General features: G+C 42.6%; 3 protein-coding genes across 10 annotated transcripts in view; 2 read left to right on the top strand and 1 right to left on the bottom strand.

Moving 5' to 3' along the window:
• LOC139775735 (uncharacterized) overlaps nt 1–10070 on the top strand; it is a 163730-nt gene extending 153660 nt beyond the window's left edge. For all 5 annotated transcript variants that reach the window (XM_071711982.1, XM_071711981.1, XM_071711983.1 and 2 more), the window contains 2 exons: nt 1634–1843; nt 4417–10070. In XM_071711982.1, coding sequence (XP_071568083.1) covers nt 1634–1843; nt 4417–5055 — 849 coding nt within the window. In that variant the 3' untranslated portion in view covers nt 5056–10070. The remainder of the gene's footprint in view (nt 1–1633; nt 1844–4416) is intronic.
• Nucleotides 10071–11233: 1163 nt separating this feature from the next.
• Nucleotides 11234–14754, bottom strand: Znt86d (zinc transporter 86D). Of its 4 annotated transcripts, none has more exons than XM_071711990.1 (2): nt 14223–14754; nt 11234–13506 (listed from the first exon to the last, which is right to left on the bottom strand). In XM_071711990.1, the coding sequence occupies exon 2, from the start codon at nt 13461–13463 to the stop codon at nt 12363–12365; it is 1101 nt and encodes a 366-aa protein (XP_071568091.1). In that variant the 5' UTR covers nt 13464–13506; nt 14223–14754; the 3' UTR covers nt 11234–12362. The 4 variants fall into 4 exon arrangements, with proteins under 4 accessions (XP_071568091.1, XP_071568093.1, XP_071568090.1 ...); XM_071711992.1 differs by having other exon boundaries at nt 11234–13511; nt 14457–14754; XM_071711989.1 differs by having other exon boundaries at nt 11234–13511; nt 14223–14750.
• Nucleotides 14755–14904: 150 nt separating this feature from the next.
• Nucleotides 14905–16584, top strand: Rps25 (ribosomal protein S25). Its single transcript, XM_071711993.1, has 3 exons — nt 14905–15025; nt 15980–16072; nt 16274–16584. The coding sequence occupies exons 1-3, from the start codon at nt 15023–15025 to the stop codon at nt 16535–16537; spliced, it is 360 nt and encodes a 119-aa protein (XP_071568094.1). The 5' UTR covers nt 14905–15022; the 3' UTR covers nt 16538–16584.
• Nucleotides 16585–16694: the final 110 nt, after the last annotated feature.

Below are 16694 nucleotides of genomic sequence, written 5' to 3'. Positions count from 1 at the left end.
ATATAGAATAATCAGAAAGCAGCATCGCGTATCCGCTTCGAAAAAAATTCGCCGTCAACGTCTCCCGCCTTGAGATTGATTTATGCCGCTCGAGATTCGCATAAATCTCGCATGGAGTTCGAAAGTAAAGCTAACTTATTAATGAACGCGCGCGTCTAACGTACGGCGCGTAAACTAAGCGGGGAGCGGCAGCTTCCGGCTTACACAGTTTTCCATAGAGAACCCGAGAACACGCTCTCTTCGCGCCGCTCCCGTGAGACGCATCCGCTACTCCCTGTGTGTGCAACGACGTTCTCTGCATAATGAAACGGTACCGCTCGTACCCCGTTCTCGATCTCTCCCCCCTCCTTCTTCCCCCCCTCAAGGTCGAACGCTCCTCCGGCTTCTGCATTTTTTATTTAATTTCTTGTGGTGAATATCGAGAGGAAATCCAAATTCAACGATATGTTCAACGCGTCCTTAAAAAATGTATATATATACATACACAAAAGAGAAGAAGACTCGACAGAAAATCTTGGGCGAGCTCATCCTCGAGAGGATTCTCAATTAACGCGCGAGAGAGATGTCTTCGACGGATCAGTCGCACACCTTGTTAACCCCGCCGTCACCGCGTTTCCCCCTCGGCGAATTCACGTATAATCCACGGCCGCGCGGTTTCTCTCCCTCCCGCGTCTTATTGCCGGAATAACGTAATATCGCCTGCCGTGTAGTCTCGGGGCGAGAGATCGTCGAGGCGCGAGCGCGCTAAGACGCCTCTCCATCCGACTTAACGACATTCTCGGTGGCGGATTAGGTCGGGCGAGATGGTAGTCGGGGCGTGTGGAGCCGAGACACGGGCGGCGCTCCGTGTCGAATGGGATGGGATTAGCCGGAGATCCGGCGAACCCTGAAGCGCCGGATGCCATGCCGCTGCCGCGCGCGCTTAGCGCGTAGATCCCGAGCGCGTTCCGCGAGATTTTCACGGGTCCGCGTCGTTTACGCGCGATTTAGGGGAAGCGTTTACCCACTTTGCGCATTTTAGCGTGATAGCTGCAACATCGTCGAATATTGGGATGCAAAGCGCGGTTGAGCGCGCGCGGACCGCAACCAGCAGCGGCCGGATGTCTCAGGCGGCGTCGACTTGATGGCTGCATCAAGCCTCGCATTTATTTAGCAGCGGAAAATGAAGTTTCTATCGAAATAGATTAATAATTTTATCGAAGGAAGGAGGGAATTTTTATATTTTACGTTGATTATATTGACTGAACATCTCGTTCTAAAACAGACGCCGTATTTTAACAATTAAAAGTTATCTAATTAAAACCGGAACTACAATCCTTTGATCTTATGATGCACCGTTCGGACATTATTAATTTTTAATATTTTCTCTCTAATTTTTAATATTTTATACCCACTATAAAATTATGCTCATTTTTAACTGTTCTTATAGGTCGCCACTGCTCTTGTTCAATATGTTGTTAATTTAACTAAACCAATGTTAAAATAATACTGTTTTGTATTAAAATAATAAATTTTAACACACATGGTAGTTAAAAATAATAAAATGTTATTTAACTCAAGGTATCGATTCAAATTTCATCCTTCAATATTTAACAGTGTGGAAGATGCTAATTGTAGTCGTTATTTTTCACAGGAATCTGACAGTCTAGCAGTGTTCTCCGAGCTGCTGCGATACACAAGCGTGCGTGAGTTGAGCTTATGCAACGCGCGTTTGCATTTAGCGGTGCACGAGGGTCCTCTGGCGAGATTAGGGCGTCGCGATGACGCCGGCGCCGAGCTCCTGCGAGCCGCACCACCTCCGGCCTGTCCCGCAATCGTCTTCCTGAGGCTAGCCGGATTTCAAGTGAGTGAACACTCTCCTCTCGGGATATCTCGTCAAGCAGACGTTTATCCTCAAATTTTCCTCGAAAAATCGAACACGACAAAAATCAGCGATAATCTTTTATTGTCGCCTTTATTTTTACAATTAGCAGAAAAAATTAACTATTTCTTTCAAATCGAAGAATTAATTTTTCTACGTCGAAATCTCGATTATTATCCTGCCTTTAATGTTCATAGAAGTCATCGTAGTTTGCATATTAAACAGTCGGACTGTAATAAATGGCTTCGAGTTGCCTTACACGGTATTACGGTGAAATGGAGTATAAAATAATTAGCGGGAAATCTCCTTGAAACGGTCTAACTCACCTGCAACTCGCTTACGAACTGGATCGCGTAGCGCAACAATGCCGCAATGACATGTGCAATCCTATTATACCGGACTAAAGCGTACGAAGCTTTGACCATTTGCTGATGCAGTTACACGTCTTCGAATGCACCGTGCATATCCGGACGCCCGTGCCATTACGGGAAGATAACAGATACGTATACGGGGCCGGCTATACGGCATCGCGATTCGCAGTAGACGCAGATGTAGCTGTCTACTGACTGTCTCTCCCGACCCGAGTATCCCTGGGATGTACAGGCGCTGTGTAGCTATCGTGTACCCGGGATCTGGGCTGGAACCATTAGACACACCCGCGTCTCTCTATCCAGCCCGCGGAACAGCTCGTGATGCGGAGTCCCTTCTCTCGCGGAGAGATGACTCGTCCCGTTTGAAAAATGGATCTCCGTTACGGTCTCCGTGAAACACGCCACGAAGAAAATCGGTTAGCCCGTTGGAACACCGAGTATCGCGTTCCCGTCGTCTAATATCGTCTCCCTTCCCCCCCCCCCTCCCATCCTCCAGGGTAATTCTGATCTTGGGAAATTGCGAACGTGCTCGCGCCCATGTAACGTCTCCTAATATCGTTTCACTGAAAGTCTGGATTCCGGATTCTGAATAAGAAACTCTGAAAAATCCTGAAATGTGTTGTGGAGAGGCAGAAAAGCGCCAGATATTAATTATCATTTAGCCTGCATATATAGAATGTCCCAGAATTCACGCACAGATTCTCGATACCAGAAAGAAGCGAAAAATTCGTTTCCCTCTGGCAGAATTGCATTCGAGCTAGGTACTGTTTTTAAATGAGAGCAATTTAAAGCTAACGAATGAACGCTCCAGTAAGTTACGCATGAATCGATGCGCGACGTGCGCTGAATGTGCACTATTTTATTATTTCTTTGAAGATTTTTTTTATTTAACAACTATATAGGATATTTAAATATCACTGTTTGAAATACAATTTATTTAATAAGAGAAAATTTTTTAATTGATGCTATTTGAAGCAACGGCTGAAAATACATTAGATAACACGTGAATATAGTGATCCAATTTGCACAAGAAAGTTTTATCCGTAAAAAAAATACGTATATACAAATAAAAAGCCTTTAAAACATTTAATTGAACTCTTTTCAAGTCTACAAATATCTTTACAACGTTGGAATAACATTTTGGATCTAATCTATTCTTCTAATCTACCTTTATTTTTAATCATTCAAAGATATTGGATTAGAAAACTTTCCATGTAGCACTGATATCTTTTACACAAATGAGTTTATAGTCATTATAGAATTTTATAAAAATATAAAAGCAAACCTTTCCTAATGTATATTCGAAAATAATCTTTAGCTATTTTTCACCCGAATAAAAAAGCCTTTTTATTACTTATGAAAAAGAAAGAATGATACTGAAGTAACTATCTCATTTTATATCGTCGATATAACACGACGTCGAGCGTCAATTCCGTGCCCGGAACGTCCGCCAGATCTCGTGTCCCTTTCCTCCCTTATCTATAAGTCATATATTTTCTATTACATGCGCAATTACTGTCGGCCGCACCACGATGGCGATAAACAAAGGACGGCCCGGACCGACATTCCTCTTCGTAGTCTCTCGCATTAAACCGACCCCCAATTCCATCGCCTTCGCCTCCGTACAGGATATCCCTAAAATAAATTATCAAACTTTGCGGCCGCTTTCCTCATCTTCGCCAATTTGCAATTCGGTTTTTCCTTAACGAAGATATACCTACGTCTTTGCTTGCCTCAAGTTTTCAATTAAGTACCTATATTTTAATTAATTCTCTAGTTAAAGGTCCAACAATGATTTAACGCCTTTTTTGAAGGCATAAGAAATTAAGCTAACTTAGAATTTTTCTTGGAAATTGATCTTCTCAGGTTCTTAAACAAATCAAAAGATTTTGTTAAAAGTTTTAATTTTGAGATTGTTAAACTTCATTTAAGATTAAAATTTTGTTATTAAACAGACACTCTTTGAAATTTAGTTCCCGTTTTTCTTTCGATCGCTTGTCGCCTGAAGACTGAAGAAAAAAAAAACCAAACCAAATTAATCGGAGAAGCTCATAGAGATGAGAAATTGCTTGCCAAGTCCGTGACACTCTGTATGTCCCTCTCTCTTTTTATCTCTCAACCCGTAAACGAGCGAAACAAATTGCGCCCGATAAGATCAGCCGACGGAATTATTTCTGATTGCAGGTGACAGTGAACGATCGCCTGGCGCTGCGCGGTCCATTGCTGCTGCCGTTCCTGGCGGGTTTCACGTCGCTGAGCGAGCTCGACCTGTCGCTGGACAAATCAACGATCGGCGGCAGCAGCGGCTCCCTGCTCTTCATCGACGACAAGATCCTGCAGCAGTTCTTCTGCTGCCTGGCGGCGCACTTCCGCAGCCTGCAGTCGCTCCGGATCAACTTCTGGCGGGTCACCCTGGAGGACAGCGACCGTACGATGCGACAGATCGCCAAGCACCTCAAGCTGTGCGGCCTGAGCTTCCTCAGGGCGAACGGCCTGATCGTCACCGACAGCGCCAAGCGCGTGCAGATGGAACACGTGTTCGTGCAGACGATCCTCACGCACTTGCAGTGTCTCACCTGGTTGTGCCTGGACGGCGTCGAGCTTACCGAGACGCAGGCCACCAGCGTGGGTAAGTGCGTGCGGGATCGTTACCCCGGCACCACCCTGGAGATCAGCGCCAAGGACGTGCACGTGAGATCGGTCAAGGCTCTGGTGACCGCGGCCGAGGAGGGCGGCAGAACGGAGGTGGTTTATACCGGCGGCTCCAACTGTCGCCTGAAGATCACGAAGCTCCAGAAGGGCGGCCGGGGCAAGAAGAAATGAGGGGATCGATAATTTGTAGGAAGTTATCCTGGCACACACAGTTTTACCGCGAGGTAAAGGGGAACGAAGAGAGGTCGATCGAAACGGAGATCGATTGGTCTCTTCGCGGACGTGACTGTGGAACTGGGAGAGTTCCGGGAGATCGAAGGGGAGAAGGTATACGGAGATAAAGGATTAAGTCAACAGATCGTGCTACGGAAGGGACGCGGAGGAGCGAGCGGGGAAGCCCGGAGAATCGGAAAAGGGATTAGATAAGACGAAGATGTAATGTAGATTTTCCAGGAGCGACGGATATCGAAGAGGAGAGCGTGTCGAGCATCGACGTCGATCTCGGCCGCGTGAGACACGTGTAGAATAAAGAAGAAGCTAAATAAAAGATGTAGAGGGTACGAAAGAGGGAAATGCGGGTTAACTTTGCAGATTTTCGTCTCACTGTGATTTCGTTTCCTGCGCGTCAAGCGCGCTCACCTACGATATAGACTCTATAGATTATAGCGATTTATTAGATCTCGAGAACGATTCGAAAGAAAAACGGGAGCTGCACCGCGCTTCGCTCGTCTAACGCGTTCAAGAAACTAAGATACTAAAAGGAGCGCAAACCCGCAATCAATAGTGGTCTAGGAATTTCGCTGCTTTAGCAGGATTTTTGACGGCATCATTTTTCGTCGAAATTGCGTCGCGTAAATAAAAATGATGCCAATGCAAAAACGTCTGTTTAAAAATATGAAATTCTGTCTCTTATTTTAAAGCGATTATTTCAAAGATACTTGTTTGCGAGCGTTATCGTTAACAGGACGGATGTTAATAATCTTGACATACGGACGTATTTAAAATATACAATTTTTCTTATTTTTCATATTTTTCTACGTATATTCTCTACAATTTTTTGTGAAACTTCTTTACTTTCATAGGCATGATAAGTTCAATTATCTTCGTTCATATATCTCGCAGTATTTGTTTCAACAAATAGGAGCAAGATTGCGTTTGCTTCATCTCTTTATGCAATTTTAATTGTAGCCAATAAATTTTTTACGTGTGAATCTCATTATCATTCGGGGAAATCGATTCGTTGGATAAACAAGATTAGAAATATTCGATGCCGCGTGGAGGAATAATCTTCTTGACATTTTTTTGGCGGGAAAGAGCGAAAATAAAAGGGAAATATGGAAATACTCATCGCGCGAGAAAAGAGGGATGTTTAAGCGAAGGAAAAAGAGGCTGTTGCGATTACATAAGTATCGTTCGTTGTTGTTAGATGGAGATGTAAGATACGATTCAGAGTAATATATTATTAGCGATATAGATCACATCACGATCGTCACGATATTATTAAATGTTACAATCGACCGTCATTCGCGATCGGCGAGATGCGGGTGGCTTTACCGAGTGGGTGGCGCGTTGTTGGGGATTTGGAGAAATTTTATAGAGTAAATTTTAAACGGTAGGCACATGAAGGAAAAAAAAAACATACACACATACATGTGTACGTGCGTTTTCGCGGCGGCGTGAAAGGAAAGAAAGTCTCGAATACTCGTAATTCTTACGATAGAAGATACATATAAGCAGGCACTCGACGCAGGCTATTGTTGTATAAAGTAATTAATTATTGTAATTAAGATGACTGCCAAATCGTAATACTTGAAGATCCGCGCTCTTTGCGCGCCGCAATTAGCGCTAAACTCGACGTTTCGAGGTTTTTGCCTAGTAAAAGAAGAAAAAGGTCGCCTCGCGATGAGAGGCGCAGAGAGATGTTGCGCGGCTCTGAGAGCCGAAGATCCGAGTTTAAATCGAGTTAGTTTTTATTCGATCGCCACCTCTCGGGAAAGGAAGAGGCAATCCACCGAAAGTGTCTTGCCATGAACACCCATCCCTCTATAGAAGACTGTTCGGAATCAACGTCAAATGGGCGTAGATCCCCATACATCTCGTTTACAGATATATGCAGAAGGGGATCACGAGGATCGAAAAAATAATAATAAATAGGTTTAAATAACAATTTAAACCAGTGATTCCCAACCCATGGTCCGCGGACCACGCATATAAACGAAAGAGCCACCCTAGTTAAATAAGAAATTTGCAATATGTACTCAACCGAGAAGCATATATAATTCATAAATTCTTTTTGCTGCATTTTTTTGGAATAGATTTTTGTACATTCCCCTCTCCTTGTTGCTTACATACAGGCTAATGATCCGCAATTCATATGTAATTAGAAAAGTGGTTCTTGGATATGAAAAGATTAGGAATCACTGATTTAAACAAATTAAATCACCTTATCAGGTTTTTGCTTAAAATGAATGAGATTTATAGAGCACGAGTTTCGCCGAGAACATGAAAATCCTCTTGTTATAGATAGTGATATATCATCATCATCATCACACAGCTCAGCGTCCACTGCTGGATATAGGCCTCCCTTAAGAGGGTATTTGGTCGTTAATCTATCACGCTGGCCAGTGCGAGTTGGTAGGTGGGTGGAGATATTTCCTCCTCCATCATAACGTCATTAGTGACGTGTTGTAATCTCTCATAAATATAGAGAGTTGTAACGAAAATGCCTTTACGATCTACGCGACTGAATGTTTGAAAGGAAACTTGGTCGTAAAATAACTGCTGTAAAATATTTAATATTTATAAATGAAACGAGACTATATCTGGATAGAGAAACTTTTAATCGTCACTTATACCGTAGTATAACGGAATTTAGCAGCCATTCAAATAAGAAAGAATTAGATGTCAAATACACAGTAAAAGCTAATATGGACAGTGAATCGCGTTTGGGAACATGTAAAAACTGAACAATAGTAAATTATACTCATGGTGTGCATCTTTCACAAAATTATCTTCTAATAAAACACAAAGATAATACTAGATATACAAACATAAATAATACGGAATAGCGGAAAGATATGCTGTGACAAGTAAATTCATGCTAAAAGAATACAAGACGAAATGCCCGGATTGTAAAAAAGAGCAAAAATTGAAAGAAGACAGTGATGAAAACCTAACTATGTAACTTGGAACACTTATTTTTCTTCGGCACTACTGCCCAACTGCCACTGCCCAACTCCCAACTTAGGGACCGATTTTCTCTTCAAATACCAGGTTCACGTGGCAAGATGACTCTTTCAGTGGGTTGCCAATTACCTTCAAAGAAGTGGCGATAAAAAACCGACGATTTTTTATCGGATTTGAATCGAAACCTCGGTTGATTAGAGCACACATCTCTCTGTGCCACTCCAAAAATAGGAACTGTACACAATTTTATTACATATAATGAAAACGTCCTTTGCGCTTTAAATGCAGATCATGAATCTGAAAAACCTTCCTCCTTTTCAGGAGTGAATGTAGGATGAAACTCAGGATCGAACCCGAGTTCTCAAGCAAATGCGAATCAACCGTTTTCACGCGGAGCAACTCGTCACGTCCCATGGACCGATAGTCGCTCGATCACGTTTAATGCTAAATGCGGGCTACGAGAGTTCTGGTATCGTTTTTCGATGTGTCGCGCAAACGTTTTAGGAAGGATCGTTTCTACGATCACGCGACAAGAGTAGACCGCGTTTTAAACGAGCCGAGAATTTTTCGCAGCGTGATCGCGATCGATCGATCGTGATCAATGTCAATGCGCCAACGATAACTGCCATTCAACTGGAACCACCAATGAAAATAAAAGGGAACGCTCTGCGAAACGCGGGGGAATCTTTGCTGATCTTTAAGTTTCGTCTTGTACAGAGCGCTGGTCAAAAGTCTGCCATTCATTTATTATAAACGTATAATATTATTAAAAAATTGATATCTTATAAGGTAAAATATGAATATTTAAATATCTACATGACAATATAAGCAGATATTTTTAGATCTTCATTTTATTATAAAATCTAATTATGATTTTATTGAAACTTTAGTTTCGCCTTCTAAATTTAATTAATGAATGAAAGAATTTCATATTAAAAATTTTTTTTAAAAAGAATTTGTTGTATCTTTAAAGTATTTAACATTAAATGCCTTATAATTGATTCTCGAAAAGTGAAAGTCTGAGAAAATAAGTTTTACTTTCAATTATTTACACAGTTCTAAACTTCTTATTGTCTCGATGTTTTATCCAAGAAAAATTAAAGCCTATAAATATCAGAAGAAAGTTCCATTTTTATTCTAACATGCAGAGTGATCCTTAATTATATGTCAATATCTAAGAAAGTAAATCTCTTTAGGGGGTCAAGACAAGAAAAAAATTTACGTGACTACGCATATAAAATTATCATTAGGCATTTTGAAGTACCACTAAATGATACTATATAATTGCAATATATATAGACATACATACCTATATAGGTACGCATTACAATTATATTCCCTCCATTTCTTAATATTTTAAAACATCTAATAATAACTATATGTATATATTTGTTTTGGATCCTAAATTTATCCCTGAAAATATTAATATATATAATTAAGGATCACTCTGCTTGATCTCGGGCTTTTGACCGGCACTGCGGAGAAGAGTGCTCCTATTAAGAGTTCTCTCTCTCTCCCTTTTCACGTTTTTCCGGGACCTACAGTACCATCCCGCGTAATCCTTTATTGTCCGACTAGATACGTAAGTGCTCCCGCTCGAGCGTGTGTACGACGAATTTTGTCATTTTTGATAGTTTGCTATGTACATAAGAGTCTCTTCGATTATACCGCGCGGCGCGATGGATGATCACCGCGCGATTTGTTAAACATTTGTGAGACCGTTTTACGAGGAAGCCAACACTCGGCAAGACTGAAACTCATGTTACACACATACGTACACAGAGAGAAAGAGAAAGAGAGAGAGAGAGTGAGAGGAACATCCGTAGAAATATACATATATAAAATACACGCTGGCCGAGCGATATATCCGCGGCGACTTGCGAGATAAGCGCCCAACGTACCCACATGTGGAATCAACTTGAGTAATTTTATTATAAATATTTATGTATTTATATGTGTACACATATCCTCTCCAAATAAATGTAATATGTGTTTGAAAACTTCGTCTTAATAATCGCAAATCGTGATTTAAGCACCTAAGCACCTGTCAAATGTGGACGAGCTTGCAGGAGGAACTCGGCATTAAGAGTTATCGGTTATGACTTTATTTCACATTATTGCAATTATCATTAAGATGAAAAGAGGAATATCTAAATTCGTCAATGCGATATGTAAAAAGTTAGGAACTTGCGCAGAACTTAAGAACTTGGCGATTGTTCAATTAGTAGCTAATAATATAGGCCGCCATTGATAAATTAAACAACCTTCATTTATCACAAATTGAAAAAAATTGGACAATCGTAAAAAAATTAGATGATTATTCGAACAGGCATACGGAAGTAGCGAATTGTTAAAAGACGGTGTGAGCCTGTATTGCAAATGTGTATCTTTATTACTTACACATTTCTTTTTTATAATAAAATCTCACACGCAATCCGCGCATTTATAAATCTGTACAATGAGAGTAATTAAGAAAACGTAACAAGACTCGCGTATCATAATCACATTTTCTCTTGTGTGTTATAGCAGACACTCTCTCATTGGCGCTCGATTAATCTAAACAAAGAACGTTAATTATCGCGCCTGACATGCGATGAGTGATAGATAATGTTTCTTCGTAAAATAATCAAATATTCGAAAGTTCCATTGTGATACCCTATTATTCATAACACAATTAACATATTGGCCTGCGTCATCAGAGTCGAAATCAATGCCTTGACATCTGTGCGCGCATATATATTAATATATATTACAATATAAATTATATAATGCATTATTACATTATAATATATTATAATATAATATACAGTTTATAATACAAATTAATGCACATTATAATATATATTAACATGATACACACGCGGAATGTAAAAGTCGCTATCGCTAACGATCCCTTTATCTCTAAATGCGATGAAATCATTAGTCTAAATCCGCGTTTAATCGTCTATCACGTGATCATGAAGTTAAGATTTAGGAAATATCGCATTTAATGATTTCTTAATCATCCGTGTTAATCATCGGCGTTCTCGAAGATCCAAGACGTTCACATTGCGTTTAGGAAGAAAGTATTCTGCATAGTATAAATCAAGGAGGAAATATTTTAAAATTCTCTCGTCCAGATCCCTTGGATACTGGCACGAGCTTCGGTCTCTCTCTCACGTCGTTAACTTGCAATATTCCATTTATTTGGCTACAATCGGCATTAGCCTAATAACATAATTATATACAAATAATATTACACAAATTCGTCCAACAGATTGTGCATACATAACCGGCACGGTTACTCAACAAATGTTCCACGCATGCTAAGTTAACGTTTCTGAGTTCAAAGTATTACAGTAACGAGGAAGGTAATACTTAGCACGGACGGAAAAATACAAATAGCAACCTCTCTTTTGGATCATTGTATAAAAAATGGTAGGTATATTTTCATGTAAAAGTACTCCTTTCACGTTATGCGCGTTATTCACTGTACGTTACTTTCCTCATTTCTCGCACAGATATGACTAGCTCTCTATAGCTGTCCCCAGATTGTTATGGCCGCTTGCGTGGTTCTTTACACATGATTCCATTTCGAACTTATACGACAATATAATTTTATAGAAACGATAATTGTCTCAAACAGTTATATTACGTAAGAATAAATTACGTAAGAATCAGCACTATCTTTTGTTCTCGGAAGTCTCGTTAAAAAATATTCTTACAAACGCACCTCAAGGTATCATTGCAAAAATAAAAAATCTAAGGCAATCTAAGCAATGCTACTCTTACATTACGATATAGCTAAATTTAACCTAGATCTGAAATGCTCACTTGTAATGAGCAATTACAAGTCAAGGCTCATGTAAACAGAGATAAGCCTTTGCTCCGACAGAGGTAAAGTATTCATATAAAAGATGAACAAACAGAGACACTTGGTCCGGAGAAGAGAATGTAACTGACCGTTCTTAGTATCTAATATGCGAAATACATCTTTCCGTCATACATCGTGTTTTAGAAATTGCGCGGCTTAAGTTAACGATTTGATTCGATTAGAAATTCTTAGGAATTCTCAATCGCCCCGTGTCAGCAGTTTTTCTCTCCCTAAGGCATGCACGCGGTCCTCAAACAATCTGTAGTCCGAGATGATACTGATTGCCATTCCAATGGGCACAATCACAGATTTTTGACGTAGCGAAGACATTCTGCGGCGCTCTCGCGTTCCCCATCCCCTCGTGACAAAGTCCGCAGACAGATGCACCTCCGTTATACTCGCAACAACACTCCGCGATGCACGTCATGCCTTTCGTAGATCACATAGGAGCGTAATCGAGCTGGACGGTGAGCTGTCTAATGCCCGCCGACTGGAAAATCTTGTGCGTCGTCATCACGACGGACTTGGGATCCACCTCTCTGGCGACCTCCAGCTTCAGGCATCCGACGTACACGTCCGAGCACAGAGTCCAAAAGTGCGGTTCCTGTACACTGTAGACGCCGGGCATCTGCGTAACTTTGTTGTAGCACTGCGGTAGAACGTGATCCAAGGCTACCGGCTGTCTCTGCATAAGTATCTCCCACGACTCCTTCATCAACGAGATTACACTTAACACTATCAATACTGCTATGAGCATGGAGCAAATCGGATCGGCGATCATCCAGCCGAACATTTGCATCAGTAGCGCCGATATGATTACCCCGACCGAGCCGAGGGTGTCCGCGAGTATGTGTAGGAACACGCCCTTCATGATTTGCGAATTCGTACCGCTGAAGGACGTTTCCACTTCGACGTGATGGTCGTAGTGGTCGTTGTGATTCAGGAGAGAGTATCTCTCGTCGTGATTCTGGGAGTGAGAATGACCGTGGTGTCCTCCCCCGCCGTGACTGTGACCGTGGCTATGGCCGTGTCCTCCGTGGCCGTGGCCGTGTCCGTGTTTAAATGCACATATCCCTACTAAATTCACTAACAGTCCCAACACGGAGACCACGAAGAGCCTCTCGTGCTTGATCTCCGGCGGCTCGATGGCTCGCTCCACCGCCTCGGACATGATGAACAGGGCTATGAACAGTAGGAGCAGTCCGTTCACGAAGCCGCCCAACACCTCGGCCCTGACGTATCCGTACGAGTATCTGTCGTTCGCCCTCCACCTGGTGATAACGGTCGCCGCTAGACCGAACAGCAGGCCGGTGCAGTCGAAGAACATGTGGAAACTGTCGGAGATGAGGCCGAGGCTGTTGGTCCATATCCCGTACAGCAGCTCGACGAAGGCGAAGGACAGGTTGAGAATGAGAAACAGGAACAGATTGCGGGTGTTCGGGTCGGAGAAGATGAGGCGTTTCCAGCTCAGCAGCTTCTCCTTGATCCTGCTGCGGAAGTTGGAGCGCGAGTCGCGCGGACTGTGCGAAAGTGGCAGCATCTTGGAGTCACGCTGATCTTACAAGCTCAGGCTTGTCTAAAATCTGTCCTGCAAGGAAGAAAGTCCAGTGTCGTGACAAGACGGACAAAACAGAGGCGTGTACAAAAGTAAGCTTCGGTACACATTGAAATAAAATGAAGGACGATATTCATAATCGGTTCTTATATTTAAGACCGTCTTAAGTACAATCTTAAGCTGTCATAAACCAATCGCGGAGCCATTTTAACATCTTAGGACGGTCTTGAAATAAGAACGGACCACGAATCGAGCTAAACAGCGGAGCAACCGTCTACATTTCCGTCTACATTGTCAACGTGTACACCGCAGCCACGTACATATGTTGCCAGAAGACCAGAAGACATCCCGTCCCGCCGAGGTAAACTGTCCGGAAATCACATAAATTCTTACGGCCAGACGCACACCTGCCGCTGCGGAACAATCGAGGACTCCGGAGCCTTTTCCGGAGACACGAGAAACGTGGAGACAAAGCCGTAGAGCCGGACAATTGACCAGGGCCAGTCGCGGCTCGCCGATACGCGGCACGCGCAGCTGTTCGACACGCGTCAGGTCAGGCTCGCTAATTGGAGCAACACGTACATGTGTACTCACGCATGCATGCATGCATGCGTGCGTGCGTACAACATGCATACATATGCCAAGATACGCGCGGCACGACCGGACACGTCCGCGGGTCCACGTCGAGGACCGCGGGCATCCTAACCTAACCTAACTCGCGCCCTCGCGCGAGACTCGACTCACCTGTCGCGGCGCCGACGTCAATCCGCCGTCCCGTACGGCATGCCGGGCTGTGTTAGAGGCGCGTAGAACCGAATCGCGAATGGTGTGGAGACGCACGATGGAGAAGCGTGGCCATGCCGCGTGGTCCCGGTCGATCGATGAGGGGAAAAACGAGAGATCCCAGTCGCGAACGGGTTACGGGTACCTGGACGGGAACGGACGACCCGAAATAAAATTCGTCGACGTATCCCGTACCTGCGACTCTTGTCCCGGCTTCCCGGTCGACCCGCCTACCCGCGACACGTCCACGTCGCGATTTCGATCAACGTGGTACCCAGGTTATGCAAGTCGCAAGTCTCGCGGAAAAATGTCTACCAGTGTTCATAGCGCCAGCTTCCACGAAATGTGAAACTGCAAAGCAATACAGCGTAAGCCGCGTAAGGTAAAAGATGCCGTATTATCAAATTTTATACTTATATCTTATAAATTTCATGAACCAGAATCCAAATTTTAAAAAGCGAGGTTATCTCTCTGGTTATTGGCTGCATTCCGATATTCACTGTCAGCAACTTTCAGTACTGAAAATCTATAGTATACGTGACGTAAAATATAGATTTGCAGTACTGACAGTGAATATCGGAATGCAGCCATTATCAACTATGAATAAAGAAATTTTATTTTTTAGGTTATCAACCCTCTAGTAGCGCTGGATCGACGTGAACGGCGCCGCGGTCGCCGCCGCTGCCGGAAGTGATACCGCACGCCATGGCCCACGACCGACTTCCCGTCTCTTCCAGTCTCTTCCTCGCGCGACAGCCACAATGGTAGGTTCACGTGGTGCATAATTGTTGTAATTTTCGAGCGACGTTTTCGCGATCCCGCGGCAAGCTCGATAGATATCGCGTAGGGCGCGAGAGCCTCGCGAAAAATGGCAAATTTTGGTCGGAAATTACGCGCTGGATGCATCTTGTTTACGGAGCGACGAGCGTTTCCCGTCCGTCGAGGGATCCATGTGCCGCACCGAATATTTTAATTCTTCCCGTATTTTCGGTCACGAGAGAGGAATATCGAGTACAATATTTAACGCTAGAGGAAAGATAACGATCACATTTGAAGAGTGCATTGAAATATCAACTGGAGATTATTGCATCAACGGCATAACCTCTCTCTCTCTGAATTCCACACTTGTCTCATCAGGCGAGAAAAGAACAAAGAATGAATTGACATTGGATCACTGCTCGTTCTCTTTCTTTAGCTTCTTTTACTTCGGGCATCGTCTGAAGCTGCATTAACTTGTAAAATTTTTCTTAACTTGTCCGATGTTAATGCGATAACATTTTACCATACTCAGGATTTAAACCTCTGTAAAGGCTATTCTACAATTGCGAAAAACGTAGGGTTGTAGGAGTAGTAGTAGTCGTGAATCTTGTACAACGGATCAATCTACAATAGAATAACGATACGTTGTAAACTTGATTAAAGCAACCAATCAGAGTGCAGTGTGTATTTCGAATGTGGACGGTTTAGTTGTTCACCATGATGGATACAGAGACAGAGCTGTTGCTACTATTACTGCTATTAAATTGCGAATTTGTGAATTTATTGTGTGCTGTATATTTAAAAATGAGAAGGCAAGATCTATGATGACAAACTAGTTTCTAGATAAATACTATGACAGTAAAATACTGATTTAATGAGTCTGACTGTAACTCTCGGACGTAATTGAACTTCGTCTATAGCTATGAATGTATCTTATATTTGACCATGTATTGTTACAGCCGCCCAAAAAGGATACGAAGGGTTCCTCTAAGCAACCTCAGAAGACCCAGAAGAAGAAGGAGGGTGGATCTGGGGGGAAGGCTAAGAAGAAGGTTCGTATCTCCCTTCGTTGTAACGCTCGCAATAGACAATTTTAAACAATTTAATCTCGTTTGATGTGCACTTGCGAACTCGACCAACCGTGGAGGCAAAAACTGATTTAATGAGTCTGATGAGATTTGAATTACTCGTAAATTTTTTAACGTTGCGACATTAGAACATTATTCCGACACTATTTTCCTGTATTCTTGCAGAAGTGGTCCAAGGGAAAAGTACGCGACAAGTTAAACAATCAAGTGCTCTTCGATAAGCCCACGTATGAGAAGCTGTTGAAAGAAGTACCGCAGTACAAACTGATCACGCCCTCGATCGTTAGCGAAAGGTTGAAGATCAGGGGATCTCTCGCCAGACGGGCGCTGATAGAACTCCAGCAGAAGGGCTTGATCAAGCAAGTCGTGCAACATCATGCGCAACTTATCTACACACGTACTACTAAGGGAGATGATCCGGCGGTATAATATGTAAACATCAATTTAATAAAAAAAAACTTTAAAAGTCAAAATAATTCTCTACTCTTCTAAGAGCACTCTACAATCCACTAATTTCTAAAATTTCACTGGTTTCTGTAATTCGCAAGTAACGTTTAGTGAGAGAAAAGTTTAATCTGTTTCAATA

This window comes from Temnothorax nylanderi, unplaced genomic scaffold, assembly GCF_030848795.1.
Source record: "Temnothorax nylanderi isolate EJ_2023f unplaced genomic scaffold, tnyl_v1.0 TNYL_tig0104_pilon, whole genome shotgun sequence".
Classification (NCBI taxonomy): Eukaryota; Metazoa; Arthropoda; class Insecta; order Hymenoptera; family Formicidae; genus Temnothorax; species Temnothorax nylanderi.
This window is presented reverse-complemented; position numbering and strand designations above follow the sequence as displayed.